Genomic DNA, 20,447 nt, shown 5'->3' on the forward strand with positions numbered 1-20,447 from the left:
GTGCAAATGGACGACTTCGTGCATTTTTTTTAGGTAGATATGGTTTATATATACAACGCTAAATGTTTTGATACATGTTAAGCTAGTTCGCAACGATTAGCTATTTTTATTCATAACACGACCGTTCAATCAAATTAACCTGTAATTCTTTGTATGAGCGTGACACGTGTAGAAGTTTGAAATCGCTTTCGTTTGTCCCCTCGTTTTGGGGTGAAATGGTACGTCCCGGTGTAAGTCACGCCCACTTTTGGTTGCCGACGCTATAGTTGAGAATGGTTGTATTATTGTTTACGTCTGTGAGATTTGAACGGTGTAATGACGAGTTAAAGAGAAAGTAAAGAAAATAATGAAATGACAACAAGTAGCTCCAAGTCAGGAGAGTGATGAAAACTGGTACTTAAACGTATATGTTCGGAAACTCATGGAGTTACGCAACGCGACACGGAGGCAGTTAGTGTTGAGGAGCGGGAGGCGAGGCTGTAAAAGATCCACCAGCATGAAGCGGGACGCGGGGAAAGTTTTGAGGTCGATACCGCTGCACGTCAACGAGCCCGGCGACGCGACCATCGAAGAGGCCTGCTTTACCTTGAGCTTGTCCAAGCAGGCCGGCCTCGAGAACGCCAGCGTAGTCATGGCACCGCGGTACAGCCTGCTCCGGGAGGTGGGTCGGGGAAGCTACGGGGTCGTCTACGAGGCCGTGGCCCGAAAATCCGGCGCCCGCGTGGCGGTCAAGAAGCTCCGCTGCGACGCGCCAGAGAAGGTCGAGCTGGCCCTGTCTGAGTTCTGGGCCTTGGCCAGCTTGGACAAGAAACACGAAAACATCGTCCAGCTGGAGGAGTGTGTGCTGGAGAGGAATGGCATGGCGCAGAAAATGAGCCACGGCAACAAAAGATCCAAACAGTATTTAAGATTAGTGGAAACTTCATTAAAAGGTGCGCTCATGTATGCAACTTTACTGTTATGCAACCAGCTGGAAGCAGCAACCCTGCTCATAAACACCCTCAAAACACTCAGAAACACGGGCTCTGTAATAACTAGCCATAATACATAATCTACATTAGAGCATGCATGTATATCTTATTAATTATTATAAGCTTAACGTGTATAAACAGTGATAGAGAGAGCTTCCTGTTTCTGCACTTCCTGTATGTGGTGAAGTGTGATAATCAATCCAAATAACTTGCATGATGTTTCTCTCCTGTAAGCCTCATGCATGTAGTGTTAAAGTGTTCAATATTATTGTGCATATTGTTATTCATTATTCCCTAATCCTAACCCTATGGTGTTATGTAATGTTGTGTAAGCTTCCTAAACTGAGCTTTCAGCATGTAAGGGAACATAGTGTTCCAGCTTTCTCACATTAACCCTTTGCTTCCCAGCTTGCTCCCATTAACCATCCCATCCCCTGCCCCCAATTCTTCTTCTTGAGGTTATTTTGCTCCCCGTTCAGTCCCCTTTCTGTCCTGACATTACATGATCATAATCATTCTAATAATAATATGTTTATTTTTGGATTCATTTCATTGGGTTTTAGATCTTCATCTTCAGATCATGTTCATCAAATTGTTTCAGAACCTTTGTTTGCGTTGGTCCCATTTCAACCCCCCAACCCAATTATTTCATGACTTTGGATTAAAAAGTTTCCTTTTCCAAACAGTTTCACTTTAAAATCCGTAAGCAAAGCTTCGTAAGCTATTACGAGGCCTTGGTAGTGTTTTGTCACATTGACGGTGTCATACTGACGTAGTTCAGCGACAGGGATGTGAACAAACACGTACCTTACACACTAAAGAAAGACTACAGTCACTCCAGAGATGGAGTGGAAACTGGACCATCTTTCTCTTTCAAGAACCATAAAAGCACCCCAAACCACTCTTGTATATCATTTCATTACTAAAGCTTTCACTAAAGATGGAAGTTCAGTTTTTAAAAAATGACCGTTAATGTGTGATAATGTTTAAAATATGCATAGCAGCAGCTCTTCAGAGTGTTCTTCAGGTTCATTCAAAACAAGATTTCCTAAAATACCGGCTTATCGGTTTGACACCAGATCTGAATTCCTCAGAAGAATGCTCAAGGCTTTCTCGAGCAAAACTCGGCTTCTCAGAATGCACGGCCAGGCCGAGTAGATACAGTTAGGTTGTTTACCAAACTTGTTAGTTCAGTCCAAAGTGTTCCTTCACAACGTTCTCTTGCCACTTGCCCGAGGGTGAAATCGCGTTGTTGGACTCGTTCCAGTACCTTCATTTGTTGAAATGAAATTTTATTGCACGTCCCCTTGGAGGCCTGAGGGACAGGCTAGCTATCAGAAGCCAGATCAGATGCGATTTCCTTTTCAAAATAACAAAACTTTAAATGTCAAGATGGACGACTGGTTTTGATTCCAAGGTTCCAACTGTTTGCAGCTGGCATTACAGTTGTAGTTATTTTCTAAGTTAGGTAATTAGCTTAGCAAGCCAGCTAATTCGGAAGGAATTTGGATACACACCTCCAAGCCAACAGTATCAAGAGTGTATTCTGTACCATAGAGAGCGTCTCATTTTCGATTGCTGTCTAAAAGGTGCCATTATTTATAAAAAAAATTTTTTTTTTACATTTACAGGTGAGCGTATTCCCGGTTATCCAGAAGAACCATGCTACCTCTGGTTCGTAATGGAGTTCTGCGAAGGTGGTGACCTGAACCAGTACATCCTGTCACGACAGCCCGACCCAAAAACCAACAGGAGCTTCATGAAGCAGCTGACCAGCGCCGTGGCCTTCCTGCACAAGAACAACATCGTCCACCGCGACCTCAAACCCGACAACATCCTGATCTCACATAAGTTCGGCGCTCCCGTCATCAAGGTGGCCGACTTCGGTCTGAGCAAGGTGTGCGCCGGTCTTGGGTGCGTAGAACGTGGGTCTGAAGGACACATCGAAAAGAATGTCAATGTCAACAAGTTCTGGTTGTCGTCAGCATGTGGTTCAGACTTCTACATGGCGCCTGAAGTATGGGAGGGCCACTACACGGCCAAGGCAGACATCTTTGCACTCGGCATCATCATTTGGGCTATGCTCGAGCGGATCACATTTATCGATGGCGAGTCGAGGCGCGAGCTCTTGGGCACGTATGTTCGTCAAGGCAGCGAGATTGTGCCAGTGGGCGAGGCGCTGCTTGAGAACCCTAGGATGGTCTTACACATCCCACAGAAGCCACGCAGCTCAATGTCCAACGCCATCCGGATGCTTCTGCACGACATGTTGGCCGTTAATCCGGAGGACCGACCGGATGCCTTCCAGCTGGAGCACAGGATGGACCAAGTCACGTGTGCCACTTGAACCAGACCAGATGAACTTCAAGCTAAATTTCAGGTGGGTTTTCTGAGACTCTGGCATGTCATTATCAGGTACTGTATAGACTTCCAGAAGTTTGCTCATTTTAGATTGTTGGTGGGTGGGACACAGTCTTTTTAAATTAGTTTCCAAAAGTTCTACTCAAACAGGGTTGGTCAAATTTGAGACAAAGTACGACAGAGTTTACTGGAAATTCTTACATACCTTGTTAAATATTTCAGGATATTTGAGATTTCTGCTTTATGCTACCCTTTGCACCCAAAGATCAGGGCCAGTTATGTACTCTGCACTCCCAGCATGACCAAGATTTTACCTTGGAACCCTGATAGATATATAATGACACACCTCAGCGGGGTATAAACAGAACAGTGCTGTCGGTTATCATAGACTGTGCAGTGCTTGGACCCCTGTGATTGCTTGTACTGCCATATGTTTTAGCCTTCTGAACACTTTACTGACCTTTGCAACCCTGTTAAAAGTCTTATAAAAGGTCAGACCGGTTTCAGAGTAAGTTGTGCCACACCACGTCACTATCTGTACAGTTCCTGCAAGGTTAGCCATCCTGTGTAGGCCGAGGGCATGGCGGGGACTCGATGAGTCACATTTCTACAGCAGCGGACTAACTTTAATCTGCGCCAGGCTGCACATGTCTGCTCGAGAATTACTGCCTGACTTCATCTTGACATGTGCATCCTACATCTTTTATTTTTTTGCCTATTCAGGAATTTCTGGTGCCGCCCTCTGTTATGCATGGCCTTAATTAAATCCAGCTTATGGCTGCAGGGCAGAGTGTGTTTGACAGCCTTTGCCCATCTCACTTTTTATGTTCGATCCTGAAGACATTTCACACGTAATTAGATAAACCGGATCGGACACCTTCTTGTACAGAAGAACAGACTCTCGAGATAACTTATCACGAAGATACATACGTGAGAGCTAAATTAACATTACTAGCCTGCAGTCGCAATCAAAATGATTCAATCCCACTGCGAGTCAGCTTTATTGTCAAAGAAGTCAAACAAAAGCGATTAAAATCGTTCAACACAACAAATGCTTCAAGTGGTTTTCCCAAATTCAACTGAAAATGCAACTTATTATTTCTCCAGTCTCAAAATTATTCAACTCCCTGAATAGAATTCCTCACAACAGCACAAATTTGCAAAACAGGTATTGTCTCAAGCACACCTGATCCACAACTAATCAAGCGCTTCATTAGTTGCACCAGGTGTGCTTGAGCTGGAACACATGAAATACCTGAACTGGCTAGGGGAAGAAAATGTATGAAATAAAGACCTGCAGCAAGACTTGGTGCAACAGGCACTGAGGTTTCAGTGAGCACGGTAAGACACGTACTAAATGAAGAAGGTTTCCATGCCAGAACTCCAAGATGTACACCACTACTGACCCAAAAGCAGAAGAAAAGTCAGCTCAAGATCATATAAATAAGCCACAGAAGTTTTGGGTTTCTGTTCTGTGGAGCGTTGAAACAAAAGAACTTTTCGGCATGAGGGATCAGCGGTATGTCTGGAAGAAGAGGCATGAAGAAAGAACACTATGTGCACAGTCAAGCATGGTGGTGGCTCATTGATGCTCTGGGGCTGCGTTGCATCTTCTGGCACTGGAAACCTGAAGCGTGTGGAAGGCAAGATGGATTCATTGAAGTATCGGGAAAAGCTGGGAGAAAATGTCATGCGTCTGTGAGGAAGCTGAAGCTTGGACATCATCGGACCTTCCAACAGGACAATGACCCCATGCATACCTCAAATTCCATCAAGGCTTGGTTGCAGAAGTCCTGGAAGATTCTAAAGGGCCATCACAGTCACCTGACTTGAACCCCATAGAAAATCTCTGGTGGGATTTGAAGATCGCGGTTGCAGCACGCAAACCTAAGAAAATTACTGAACTGAATGGGCTAAGATTCCTCAGGAACACTGCCAGAAGCTCTGCATCTCGTTTGCAGCAGGTCATAACAGCAAAAGGGTGCTCTATTAGGTACTAAAGATGATGATCGCCATGAAAAGGGTTAGAATAATTTTGAGACTGAAGAAGTCATTGTAAGTTTCATTGTCAGTTGAATTTGGGGAAACCACTTGAAACATTCATTGTGTCTAACTATTTCAATCGCATTTGTTCAATGCAAATCGCTGAAAGTCTGTACATGTTGAGAATAAACCTGATGTGCAGTGTGGGTTGAATCATTTTGATTGCAACTGTACACGTGACACAGGTAAATGTTTTTATTTTACGGAAGAACACGGTGTACAGAGTAAAATCATTCAGCGAGTTCATTGCTCAAGTATGCTGCAGACCGGCTTTCACCCTCCTTAGAGTAAGTGTTGGCATGTGTTACAAGAGGAAGTATTCATAACATTTTGAGTGTTACAGATAACCGTCGGGAAAAGATGAGGTCCCGGACATACTCCTTGATCCTCAAACATGGTGGATTCAACAAGCTAGCTGATACTGAAATTAGGGTGTGTGATGGGATAAATTTGTTTTTGTTTGACTGGCCTGCTCTTTGAACGCTAGCAAACACCAAAAAGCATTACTTTTGAACGTGCCACCATCATGGATTTGGCTTTACTTACACGGGCATGGATGGTACATGGTGGTCAGTGAGTATACACCCTTCAGTTTTTCAGCAAACAAGCTCCGATTTTGCTTATTCTCGCTTTAAACAGTGCGGTTTGGGGTTGAGACCATGCTCGTTTTAGACCACGCGATTGCAATATTCTCTTAAGATCCCAGTGACACTTTATGATAACGTGCAACTTGATGAAGATGCTCTTACGATAGAACTGGGATTAAAGAAAACGTGCAAACAGATTGTGGTAGTAAGGATATTATTCTGCCCGTTAGCATGATTCAGTTCAGTTTTGCCATTGCTACTACTGTTTGTAGCTGTCCGTGAGTTTCCCATCCTCCCATTGGTGGATCGACAGTGTGTTTACACGTCCGAGTTCTTTCACTCACACTCTGGTATATAGAACAGTTATACAACAAGACTGCCCCAATACTCCCTCGCCTTCATGCCTCTCTGTACAAACATGGATCAGTCATCAGCCAGGACAAGCTGGCCTGTGTGTGTGTGCGTGTGGGTGCATGTGTGCAGCACACATGGAGGAGTCCCGAGACAGGAGATTTTTGTGTTATTACTCCCAGGCCTGAGATAATAGGATAGGATTGTGAGTGAAAGGGAGATAATTGCTGTAGCCTATACAAAGCCCCACCCCCTTAAGGCAACACCGCTGTTACTCGTCCAGCACCGCGAGAAACCACAGAAACACAGAGTACCCGATCACGCCTGGAACATTTTGTCCTCACACAACCATGTATTTTACGTATAGGCCACGCCACACGCCCGAGCTCTGGACTTTATTTTGGGCATGTATTACATAAAATGAAGTAATATTTTAATCCCATTTTATTTTGTGTCAGATTATTATTATTATTATTATTATTATTATTAATATTGTTAATGAATATAGTAGATATAAAATACTTCCTCTTAAGTAAAAATGTATTCAACTAATAAATGATACTGATTCCTATTTTGGTTTGGAACCATATGATTCTGATTCTGACTCGGATTCAGACCATATATGGTTCTGATTCCAATAGTGACTCCAAATCTGATTATGACCATATGATCCGATTCGGGAAAATATGATTCAGATTCTAATTCCAACTCTGATTCGGATCATTTGTGACTTTTTTATTAGATTATTATATGTATTATACCATGGTCTCTCTGAATGCTCGATTCTGACTGGCTGGAAGGTGTGCGTTCAAACTGTTTAATGCACACGGGTAGTTCCAAAGTGCCCCTTATTTATGACTGAATTTATCTTGATATCTGTGTAATAGTGATGCTTTCCCAGCCCTGCTCTCAGGCCTTTAACCACCGGGAGATTCATTTCATTCTGTCATTTTTGTGTCCTCAGGTTTGAGAGCAGCACGAGCGTCCGATCGCTCAGCAGGACGGAGAATGGGAACTATGAGTTTCATAACTGTGAAGCACGTATCGGCGTAAGGACAGGAAATTAAAGTCTTCAGGATGTCATGGAAATCAGCCCGGTCACGCAGATCCCATAAACGATCGTGCCTGACATTTCTGCATGTCTGGTCTGCAGTTGTTCTGCCCCCCCCTTCTTTTAAGTTTTATCAGCACTGTTTATAGGGTTTGGGTTTTTTTGTTTATTTTTTACATTGTTTTTCATTTCTCTGTCATATTGATTGTGCTGTTGTTCGGGACCAAAAACAGGAGAAAAGACAACATGTTGCACTTTGTACTCATCGCCTCTACACTTCTCGCAACCTTAAAGAGCGTCCGTACACGACGTTAGGGATACTGGAATGTTCTTTGAGATGTTGAACGTTCCGGAGTCAGCACGGGCGTAACAGCGATCATTGAAAGATGCACTGTGAACGAAATAATCTGGTGTGTGTGTGTGTGTGTGTGTGCGTGTTTGGCTGCGCAACAGCCTCCTGGTTCATGAGCTTACTCCTGTGCCTTATTTAATTTTTGGCAGTTTCACACAATTTGAACTGAATCCTCACTTATCTTGTTTCCTCACATGCAAAAAAAAAAAAAAAAGAGCCAGGTTTCTATATTTGACGACATTTTATTTTTGTGTAGGGATTTGTGAAAATGTGCATATCGTAAAATATGCATGCATCAATTATATGTTCATTGTCCACAAGATTTCTTTGGTCAAAAAACATAGGATTGTCCCAGACATCAGGTATGCCTGTGTGTAATATATATATATATATATATATATATATATATATATATATATATATATATATATATATATATATATATATATATATATATATATATATACACACACGAGCGAACTACATGGCAAAAACATGTGACCTATATCATGATATTTAAATGTGCTTTAAAAAAAGTGCAATCTGAATTTTAAAAGTATATTTCTATGCAACAGTGAAAAAAATTAACAAACAGTCCACATGCGTAAGGAAATTTTTTAAATCGTATGTTTTTATTTTTTATTCAAACGTTTTCTGTCCACGTGAAATCCTCAAGTCACCGAATTCACGGCTTTTTGAAAACGGGCACTTCTGGCGTCGTTCTGATGCGGCCATGTTGTTTTTCAGTGTTTCGACCTTCTCTACGCAGCTCTTTACGTTACTCTAGAGGTGGCTTTTTTTTTTTTTATGTGCATTCGTTACGTCACATATATTGCCACCTGCTGCTCATGTTTTTGCGGTTTATCATGAAGGTGTTGAAGTGGACAGGAATGTTTTTTTTTTTGTTTGTTTTTTTTTAAGCGGGGAGTAAAAAAAACAAACTGCGTATTCAAACCCGTATACATGTGCATTTTAACGTCCAATCAGCTCCGTGTTAGCTGAGTTAGTCAATTTAGAGTTGCAAAGGTTTCCGTTAAATGAATGTATGATTTTAGAATTCATCACGATATCCGAAACACGCATACAAGACCTCACAAACGCTCTTATAGCTGAACCGAATGAAAACAAATCCCCACAGATACACCCCAAAATTAATTGGAAATCCTTCCCAGAAGAGTGGAGCACATCATAACTGCAAATCTGGAACGGGAAGTTGAACAAGCACATACGGGTCTGATGGTCAGGTGTGCACAAACTTCTGGTCTGTAAAAACCATTTATAGCACTGTCGAAAACTGTATATTTCAAACAAACATCCATTTTTATCGCCTTTTATTACGTTTGATTCTTCGGTTGTATAAAGTGTGAAAAGGGAACAAAATGAGCACTTTGGGGATTCGGTTTATTGTCTGTTATTTAAACCAATCTAACCCTTGGTTTGAGTACAAGCACGCACAAAAAATGCTGCTGTTGAAGTAAACAGTGAGCTGGAATTGTGCAATTTTGCTCAAATTTTAAACAGTGAGGACCCATGGGAAATTTAGTCAGTAGAGATTGTACATACGGAAGGAGAAGTTTACAATCCGATTGGATAACCGAAACACTACGTGAACACGCTACTGCTCGGAACGTTTCAGACGCCGTTTTACATCTGCTCATGTTTTAGATCATTTCCGAGGCTGTGCAGAAAGTATGATCCATTTCCTCAGCGGTCCACTTTCACATCAATCTTCTCAAAGGTGTGTGTTTATTTTCCTTGGTTTACTTGTTCGATGGTTCTACCTCATTTTTTTTCTTCCTACTTTCATGATGTTCCTGGTTTTCATGACACGGTGTCATTTTCTCTTAAAGGCTATTAAAGGATTTCAGACGTAAACGTGCGTCAAGTTCATTGTATTCGGCGTAAAAATGGAACGGGATTGGGGTGGCACGTTTTAAAGCCGGATTTAGGAACGATGTCGTAGTTTCCGGGGTTACAGTACTACGATTCCTCCTTTTTTCTAGATTATCCACTTGTGCCGAGTTAGCATTATGCTAACATTCATTGCTCTCTCATCTGACGAACTGAATTATGTAGAAGAAGATCAAACATTTCTTAACGCCAGTGCAAAAACCCATCTACGCAGTTTCATCTTCAGGCAAAGACGTGGATTGTGTGAAATACGTAAGGAACAACGCACTCAGGGTTAAAACATACTGTTATAGGAAAATAATCAATAACAGGGATCATTTTCTATAACTGCATGGCAGATTTGAGCTATATTATGTTACAGATAAATAATTATAGCGTCACACATGACCTGGATGATCAATAGTTCTGGAAAGTTTTATTTTGAAAAATATCCTTTTTGGTGTTACTTTAATAGAAGCTGATGGTTTGACATTTTTTCACGTCGTGTCCTAATCTGCCGTTTCTTTATGCCAGGAAGAAAACTCCTCTGCTGAAACGTTTGCAGGTCAAACACAACTAGCCAGCACAGTGGGTTAAATGGAAAAGGCGGAAAATTCCAGACATTTCATATGAACTGCTGTGAACAGAGAACTTGGCATTTCACCTACAGATATTTCTTTTCTGTTCATAAAATCATGGCTTAATGTACTTTATCACGATTTTCATGTCAGTAGAATTTTAATTTAGTAGCAAATGCTATTAAACACTCAAGGTTTTTCTGAAGTATTTGTTCTAATGTAAAGTTGTTTTTTTTTCTAAATAAATGAACAGTTAAATAAAACTGTTTTGTACTTGCTTTAATCTTTAAATTCATACCTCAGGACCGTCATACCCCGCCCCCCCATTTCTCTCTTAATTAATTTCATAATTTACGTATACTGAAAGTTGACACTTGAGAATTTGAACTGATCTTTTAGTCAACTTTTGCCACATATTAATTTATTTATTATTTAATTTTTTCAAGCTTAGTTTTTTGTTTTGTTTTTTTGTTATAATATACACCACTTTTTAAAAATAATTTTTATTACTTGTGATAGGCTACCTCGCTGTTTCTTTCTTAACATGCTAAACAGCTTTGTGTAAATGATATATATTCCTATGGGTGTGTAAACTTTTGCCCTGGTCTGTTCATGCACTTGTTTATAAGTTAAAAGATTTTAATGTAATTAATGGCAGGCTTAAAAATCGAAGTAATAATATTGACGACAAGCATACAACAGTAAAAACAATCATTTTAATATCAATATTAATAATATAACGTGATGATATAGGCAATCACATTATTATTATTATTATTATTTTATTATTATCATTATTATTGCTGTTGCATAAAATGAAAAACAAACTAGCAAAAGCAAATTAAAATGACACAATAGTTCTGAATTTAATTAACTATTGATTTATTTGTTATACAAGCCTCTAAAGATCCACCCACACCTTTGCCCAAATTAGTTATGTACTTGGTTATTTATTTTTTCACTTGTTTATTTATTGTTTGCTAATTTGTCAGTGCCCTGTTGCCATGGTAACACTCCACAGTCGCACCTTTTTATTCTCCGAGGCACGGGTTTGCTGTTTCGTGCTCGAACGCTGTGCCAGTGTTGGCGCTGAATTGGTGTGCCCTTCATGTTCAGTCACCGTGTTCAGGGGGTCGACAACCCTGTAAACACCAGCGGGAAGAGAATCGACGCGGTCACGACGCATCAGGATCGTGATGAGATTATCCGTCCTTGGAATGAAGAGACGCATTGAACTTCATTATTATGAGAACTGTTATTTATATAGTTCCAGGCATTTCAAATAGAGCTCCAAGTGCTTTAAAACATTTATAAATGGCAAAAAACATAAATACCTTAATAAATAGCTTTAAAAATAAGAAAGTAATGTCTTAAAAAAGACAAGATTATGTGAAGGAAAACAGAATAAACCACGTAAAAAATAATTATCGTTATAGCAAACAGAAACTGTAAAGCAAAAGGGCTGCTATCATCAAAGTGCTCAAAAGGCAATAATTTTTATAGCATTTGCACCATTATTATTCTAAATTAAAGGGAAAACTGGATTTCAGGATCAGTGCTTGGATCCCTATATGTGAGTTTACACTAGCAGGTAACAAGTCATGTCTCACCATGTTTCATTCTTGTGAGCGGGTAGTAGCACAATTAATCGAATATTGATCTCGATTACGATTTTGCCTGCCAACGATTACATGAACATGATCGACTGCGATATTGACGTTGAAAGTTCGTCCTCGGCTCAGAGGAAACTCCGCTGCAGATCAAATCAAGCACTTCCTAAACTTACAGCCAGTCACCAAAGAGTGGCGCAGGGATGACATCATTTTAGAACGCCAAACCCGGAAACAGAGTTAGCATTTTAGCCCTTCCGGTTCCATGGTCTCGAAGTCAATCGTTTTTTATTTTTTATGGGATTTTGGTTAAAAGCCTGAAATAAGGCCTGTGGTGAACACAAGCTCAAAATATTTTACACGGTTTATTCTAGGACATAAAATACGCCAGTAAAACCTCACTCATGATTTTTTTTAAAGAAGCTTTTACGTGTATCGAAAAATGCGGTTGCTAACTGTCACATAATGAGGGTTTAGGACAGATGCAAGTGCAGATAAGAGGTTCATTGAAGAGACGAAGAGAGGAATCCAAAACATGAGACAATAGCGTGGTTGAAAACAGGCAAAAGGTCAGGTGACCAGCAAATGGACATAAACAACGAGGTCGAGAACAGCGCAACACTATAAACAAAAGCTTAGTACGCGGGAAAACTCACACAATACTTCGCGTCGAGCAAAGAGCCATGAGGAGTTTAAATGACCAAACGTAATTAAGCGTGAACACAAAACAGCTGAGACTAATGATGACACATACGGGAACAACCAATGACAATTCAGGGGTGGAGACAGGACAGAAATCATAACAAATGCTCATGTAGAAAGTCACTAAATAACCCTGGTAACACTAACATGCTGCTAAATGGGACTACAGAGTTTGTCGGGGACATTAAACATCATCACGCCGAACAGGAAAAAACTTTCAGATAAACTGATTCAGGTATGCTGTGTACAATTCCCCCCAAAAAACATGTTCATCCACAGAGTAAATCTGTATTGTGGAAAATGTTTTAAAATCAAGTTTGGAAAAGTTTGTCGGAAGCTTGGTGATGGAGACGTTGAAGTCGAGCGACTGTGGTGTATTTCGTTTATAGCATGTAGTTAGCTTTTTATTTCTGGTGATTGTATTTAGGCTTTTATTAACATAAAATTTGTGTTAATTTGTGAAAATGATCTTGATGGACAAAACATGTTAGTATTGTAAACTTCTGTTGATCACAGAGATTATTTTTTGCGATAATACAAAAGCCTATGGGGCAATCTTATTGGGTTTTTGTCAAGGGAACCGGTGTGATGATAACTTCCGGGTTCCGGTACAAAATGACGTTGTCCCTGCATCACCACTCTATTGGGTGATTTGTCTGCCTCTCTCCTCCTGTAAACACCGTTACTGCCTTTTCTGTATACGCCTGAACGTTTTCATTTGGTTGCATATTGTTATATTTGATGCATATTTTCATTTGGTTGATGGTATTTTGATTTTTACTCATCCTATATTTTGGGTACAATTTTATTTATATGTTGCTTCTACGAGATGATTCACTTTAAGAATCAGTCTAATGTGATGCAAAGATTTGTACGTTATCAGGAATGTAGCACAACATGGAGGTGAAAGCAGCGGTCTGTTTATTTAAATATGAAAGTGCAATAAAAATGTTGTCCCTAAAATCAATGAATAATCATGATAAATCATGATCTCAATATTGATCAAAAAATAATCATGATTTATCATTTTGGCCATAATCGTGCAGCCCTGGCGTGTAGTGAATGCGATGATTACTTATGGGTGTGGCCTGTCTAACTTTCCTAATATTCCAAATAAAAAAGAACCCAACATGTACTATATATTACTGTATAAGTTATACATTATACTGTTTTTTGTTGTTGTTGTTGTTGTTGTTTTTTTGTCTAAAATGTAATTTTATACTAGAATAAAACACATGAAAAGATAAAACTGTGGATATTTTTGTGAACCAAACACTTTTGAATGGAAATGAAACTCAGGCAGGAACAGACGCTGTTAGAGAGCGAGAGAGAGAAAGAGAAAATATCTGATATCAGAGAACCATGTGAATTGCAAAATTGTTTGTATTAGTTGCTTTATGGCATCATATCTGATTTGTATAATATTAACAAAATCTTAGTTCAAATGTCTCAAAGTAACACAGAATAAAATTTTATTTATTGATTTATTTTACTAGACTTGAAAGAGATATCCATCCACTCGGGATGCATTCGCACTGGCAAGACACAAACATCTATTTATTTTCTGTATGACATCTCTGATAGCAAAATGCAGCGTTTGAATTCTGACAAAGCGACTAAATAATAATAATAATAATAATATAATAATAATCATAGAATGACAAAGACAACGTGGGGGGACATGGAGTACAGTGTGTGTGTGTGTGTGTGTGTGTGTATGTTCTGTACACAGCTGGTCTATATGCTAAAGAACACTCTGTACTCTGGGACGCTCAGTGCCGCCCCTCCTATAGACTGTGTTTCCTGCTGAAATACTTTCTCTCTCTCTCCCTCCCTTTCTCTCTCTCTCCCTCCCTTTCTCTCTCTTTCTCCCTCCCTTTCTCTCTTTCTCTCCCTCTCTCTCTCTCTCAAGCTCACATGGGGTTGTAATCAAGACCACCAATGTCAAATCCAAGACCAGGACTAGCCAAGATCTATTCAAGAGTCCAATGCCACGTTCAACTAACAGGTCCATTCCTCCGTTTTCTGTACCACTTATAATACACAGGGTCGTGGGGAGCTTGGAGCCTATCCCAGGGAACTTGTGTCACTAGGCAGGGGACAACCTGGACGGGTTGCCAACCTATCGCAGGGCACAATCACACACGCATTCACACACTACAGACAATTTGGAAATGCTAATCAGCCTACAACGCATGTCTTTGGACTGGGGGAGGAAACCGGAGTACCCAAAAGAAACCCCCAAAGCAGGGGGAGAACATGCAAGCTCCCCGTACATAGCGCAGAGGCGGGAGTCGAACCCCCAACCCTGGAGGTGCGAGGCAAACATGCTAACCACTAAAGCACCGTGTCCCCAACTTTCAACCTCTGATTAGGAAAAATCCAAGAAAATACTTCAAAATGTTGAATTCCTCCTCATAAACTCAGGAAGGTCTCGTCAAACCCGAGTTCAGCAAGTGACGTCAAGTCAACATGGCCACTCACAGCATCAACAGTAAACACAGTGGGACTTCTTATCTTTAAATGAGTTCCACTATGTGTTCTTTATATCGATAGCATAAAAGTCTAAATATCCGCTTGTTAACTCTATAACACTGACCCATTGTTTTGAGGAAGTAAATATACAGCACTCATCACAGTTAACAGAGGTGTGTTTGTTGCCTTTGTTTCCACCTTTGTTGCTCCAACGCGGAGGTCAACAACGATGTAATTCTGACTTGCTACTTCTGAGTTAAGTTGAACGCAGCATTGACGGGGTTGAGGCCAAATCAAGATCGAGTCGAGACTGAGACCAAAAACCAGCAAAGTGTAAACTTCAACTGAGTGCCTTTATTTGTTCGTTGCACCGGTGATTTGACTGTTTTCAAACTTTGTCCATGCAAAAAGAAAAGACAACACAAACATTACTGTTATAAACTCACAGGTACTGTAAAGACCAAATGTACAGAGACAGAGACACATCAATACAGAAAATGTCTCAAGACTGAACTCTGAGTCCTACAGCTTTACCGTCAGTCCCACTCCAGCATTTACCTTTAGCAAAGAGCGACTCTCTTTATTCTTTCTAGAGCTTTAACTTATTTCAAGTCTGCGTTCAGATCACATTTGGCCTCTGCTTTGTTTAGATGCCACTGTCCCTATTATGGCCGCGTTATCTTATCTAATCACGGTATCAATTAGTGCAGGACAGAAAGATATTTTTCAATCTGCATCCTCAGAAAAAAGAGAAAATAAGGTCCAGTTACGTACGTCCTTCAGGACATTGTGTTCTTAATGGATATCCCTTTCAAGGCAAGTCAAAAAAGCTCTCACAAGTCGTGAAAAGAAGAAAAGGTGTGAAAGGTGTAACTCATTTGCGCTCTCTCTCTCTCACTCTGTGTATCAGTTTGAACCTTATCAAAGTCAGACTGAATCACGAAAAAGAGGTGCTTTCTGAAAGAGATGATCTGAAAAGGCACAAACCTAATGGAACAGGTGTATTATACAGAGCCGCCGCGTTCTCAATCACACGCCACGGTAGCACAAGGGGAAAGAATACGACCCCGTCTGAAACACACCGAGATTTAAAAAAAAAAAATAGGTCAGAGAGCCGTGTGAATAACTTTCTGTTTGGATACTGGCAGACCCTGTAAGCAGATAATGAGCGATGTTTTAACAGTAACCTCTACGAAGTCTATAAGTAAGGATTCAAACACTTGGGGGGGGGGGGGGGGGGGTTATGGGAAAATAGTCAAAAGACAGCATGGTGGGATGCGACTTGCTAAGAAGAAAGGCTCAAGCTAGAGCAGGATTAGTCCTATGAACTGAAATTGTTATCGAATATCACTGTTGAATCCTCGACCGTGGTTGGTCAGAAGGTGTTGATTAGTTTTCTATAACAGCAGCTCTGAGAGTAGCGCAGCTGTTTATATTAAGCACTCGATCTGAGATGCACATGGTGGCACATGTCCTGGTGCTCACACACACACACACACACACACACACACACACACACACACTTCCAGAACATCCGTGAGACCTCGAAGAGCAAGAGATTGTATCATATCCTCTAAGTATTCTGATATCCAGACTAATAAAACACCAAATTATGCCACCAAAATAAACACTTTACCGAGACACAAATAGCCATCAACAGTATTAAATGTGCAGTCAGCGATTTTAGCACGAAGAAACCGCAAATTTATAAACATATCCTAAATTTATCTTACTGCTTCAGTTTATTTTTTATTCCATTCATTTCGATCAAGATAATAGATATATGTTTATTTGAAATGATATATTAAGAAAGAAATTAAGAAAGAAGTGTATAATGAATAAATGTATTGATGTGATTTCCAAAGTAGTAGCTAAATGAATTAGTTTTTTAGATTTCTATAAAAATATGTACTATATTAAACATTTCTGTATGTTATAGCTTTCTAAAAAAAATTAAAATGTGCTTTTTAAAAAAAACATTTATTTACTATTATATTTAAAAGTTTAATATTGAAAAACAAAAATGAACACATAACTCACTTGTAAGCAATTAGATATTAAATAAATACATTTATGTGTAAGATTTATGGTATTGTTGTGCAATTATCTACGTACATGTATTTACAGTACCTACTGAAATGCAGGTTTCTCCTCATACTGTGTATTAATGTATATATATTTTTAATCTTATTATTGTTACTTGTATAGTTTTACACTCCGGTTTCAGGTTTTTTATAGTAGCAGTACAGTATATTGTTGTGTTTTTGTGTTGACAGTGAAGTTGTATGTTGTTACACTTGTAGGAGGCTTTATGCCCCTGTCCCGCAGTTACACGTCTGCCCCGTGGCTCCATCTTTACCATCTTTATCACCTTTACCACCCACCTCTCCTTTCCTGTCCTTTCTCCTCTCCTCTCCAGACCTGGGGCATCTCTTCATCTCTTCATCTCTTCATCTCTCCATCTCTCTGAGCCATGACTCTGACATGGCTTTAAAGAACTCCAGAACTCGTAGGAGGATTAGATGCTGATTCCAAGGTGACGCTGATGTTGTAAAAAAAAAAAAAAAAAAAAAAAAAAAACCTCTCCAAGCAAAGAAAGTCGTGATGTCTTGACTGGTGAACTCACTCACATGACCATTTGAGGACCTGAGCATGAAAGCAAGAAAGACGAGTGCAAGAGCCCCCCCTAGAGGCTCACAGGCTGGTATCGAGACCATGAGTTACTTATGCACTTACTTATAGTAAAGAGCTGCTGCAGAGGTTAAACATCATATTTACTGGTTTTTATCTTATTTTCTGTTAACGATCTACTCATCTCTTTTCTCTTCCGTGGTTTCTCACTACTGTCTTAGCATTTCAATTCAAAACAGAAGCTATTATAGTGTTTAGACAATGAAAATATTGCACGTAATACAGAAGAACGTTGACGCTTGTTTTTTCACACAGTTCTTTACAATGCAAAGTTTCTTTGTCCCAGGTTCGATCCTCAGCCTGAGTTACCGTGTGTCTCCACTTGTCCGTGTAGGTTTCCTCTGGGTTGTCGGGTTTCCTCCTACCTCCCAAAAAACATGCCGCTAGTTTTATTAGCTTAGCTGCGAATGTGATGAAACTGCATCTCATCCAGGATGTATTCCTGCCTCACGCCCAGTGTTCCCGAGATTCACCTCGACCCTGACCGGGATAAAGTACCTTTTGGAGACCAAGGTAAGGCTTACTGGTCTTTCATTGAGGTTTTAAATGAATAAATGTTTAATTTACTGGCGTAAAAATCGCTTCATCGTGAGCAGAAGGTTGTCGGTTCAAATCTCACTGTTAAGCAAAAAAAGCCCTAAGTCTTTGGATTGAATTTTTCCTCATTTTTGATCAAAAGTGTCTGCTGAATCTTGTTTAAAACGAAAAATGAAATTAAACAAAAATAAATACAGCTCTTAGCTCATCCAAATTTACCCTAAAACAGGATTTCTCTCATGTGCTTGGTTCTGTATAAAGTCAGCTTCCCTGTAATCAAATGCTCACACCATATCCCAAGCAATGATGTTCATTTTGTTTGCAATTATCTCTTCTTTCAGGTTCTCTTACCATCTCACACCATCAGCAACATTTCATCCACACCTCCTGTGGGTTTTTTCTTTTTTTTCTTTCTTTTGTCCAACAGGAGCTATATCTTTCCCCCTGCAGCAGAATTAAGTCTGTGGCATGTTTACGACGTCGGATTAGCCCATTTCTCCATGTGGAAATGCACCGCAGTCATCTTTATGACTGAATAAACATGTTTTATCTGTTCATACCGCTGTCTGATCCGTTCTGTGTGCTGAGTTTACACCGAGGTGCTGTTTTTCTCATGAGTATAACTGCTGCCTGACTGTGGGGTTGTTGTATTTTTTTTTTCTCTCCCTCTGGCCTTGAGCGCAGAACGATTCATCGTCTTGGAAGAATCTTTTGTGTTGAGCGAACTGATTTATTTCATAAATAAAATGAGGGAAAATATCCCTACTTTATATGCAGTTAGGCTTTACCACCTTATTGCATCGCCAGGCTTTGTTTTTGTTATTGAGGTTGACATTAAAAATGAAAAAAAAAAAAAAAAACCAAACAAACCATCAATAGAAACAAAAGAACAGACATTTGAAATAAAACGTACATTCATAAACCTCTTACACAAACTTATAACTATCATAGCTAAATATTTTTCAATAGTTATCTCATTTGGGTGAATATTATGTGCAAAATTACGCCTTATATCGTTTAATTCTGTTATTTTTTGACATTATTCTCCAGTCAACATTATGAAATTGTATAGGAGGTCTAGTATAAATCCATGAAATAATGTCAGCGTGTTACATCTGAGGTTTCTCTGCTGCGGTTCTTTTGTCCTCATGGTTTTTCTGGGCTTTTTTTCTGCATCATCAGCTGTTGTGGTTTAAACATTAAATATTAAATATAGACAACAACTGCATTTACCTCGCGTGAACTTTTGATTTTAATTGTCCTTTTTTTCAACATTGGAAGGATGCACGTGAACTCAGGTTTGAGACTCATAGAAAAGGATCTGAATTGTTTAAATGTGTGGGTGAGAGACATCGAGAATCAGAGAGAGAGAGAGAGAGAGAGAGAGAGAGAGAGAGAGAGAGAGAGAGAGAGAGAGAGAGGAGAAGAAGAAGAAGAAGAAGAAGAAGAAGAAGAAGAAGAAGAAGAAGAAAAGATTATGTCTGCACAACAGTGAAGCTGAGAGTTAATTAAGGCATGGTAGAATCCACTGTGAGGGACGTAGGGGAATGACGTCTGAAATAGACGTTTCTATTTCAGTAACTACATGCTATAAAACAGTGTTTATTGTGACAGCTGCATTAGCGCATCATCCTGCTGTATGTTGCTCTCAGTAGGACATTAAATTGACTGAACTGGCGATTAACATTTACACCCACAGTGCTGATTGGTCAGAAGGTGTCGATCCGTTTATCTATAACAGCAGCTCTGACAGGTTTATATATTTATACGTGATCTTTTCTATAGTAGCAGCTCGTTCACAGAACGAAGAACATTGATTATTCACAACAGATTATAATGTATGCATGTTTTTTATTTAGCAAAGTGTTCTGCAAAGAGACGTTTTTTTCCACCGACGGAGGAGTTTACGCTTTTCAGTTTTTCGGTAGCATGACAAGCTGCGTTTTTCTCTCTTATTAACCGAGAGAGAGAAAGAGAGAGAGAGAGAGAGAGAGAGAGAGAGAGAGAGAGAGAGAGAGAGAGAGAGAACAGAGAAGCTGGTGAGCAACCAATGTTTATAGCTGCTATAACGTAAGTGAGACCAGGAACTAACTAACGTTAAATGTAACTATAAACGGATAAAAGGTCCGACTTAATAAACTAATAACTGAAAATAAAAATAAAGTGTTTTAGTCCTTACTTAAACCTCCCGATGCAACCAAGTCCAACTTCCTTTACTATATCTGTTATAAGTATTGAATTTGTTAAT

General features: G+C 39.8%; 1 protein-coding gene and 1 long non-coding RNA gene across 2 annotated transcripts; one reads left to right on the forward strand and one right to left on the reverse strand.

Annotated features, from left to right (window-relative positions):
- The first annotated feature begins 222 nt into the window (after window positions 1-222).
- Window positions 223-9,591, forward strand: stk35 (serine/threonine kinase 35). The gene is made up of 3 exons (XM_017487201.3): window positions 223-932; window positions 2,603-3,351; window positions 7,278-9,591. Exons 1-2 carry the CDS (start codon window positions 422-424, stop codon window positions 3,316-3,318), a joined length of 1,227 nt encoding a protein of 408 aa, XP_017342690.1. The 5' UTR covers window positions 223-421; the 3' UTR covers window positions 3,319-3,351; window positions 7,278-9,591.
- A 423-nt stretch (window positions 9,592-10,014) lies between these two features.
- On the reverse strand, window positions 10,015-17,464 carry LOC128635126 (uncharacterized). The gene is made up of 2 exons (XR_008398008.1): window positions 17,356-17,464; window positions 10,015-11,395 (listed from the first exon to the last, which is right to left on the reverse strand). It is a non-coding gene; the product is annotated as an uncharacterized LOC128635126 (long non-coding RNA).
- Between the last annotated feature and the right edge of the window lie 2,983 nt (window positions 17,465-20,447).

Source organism: Ictalurus punctatus, chromosome 15 (assembly GCF_001660625.3).
Source record: "Ictalurus punctatus breed USDA103 chromosome 15, Coco_2.0, whole genome shotgun sequence".
NCBI classification, from domain to species: domain Eukaryota; kingdom Metazoa; phylum Chordata; class Actinopteri; order Siluriformes; family Ictaluridae; genus Ictalurus; species Ictalurus punctatus.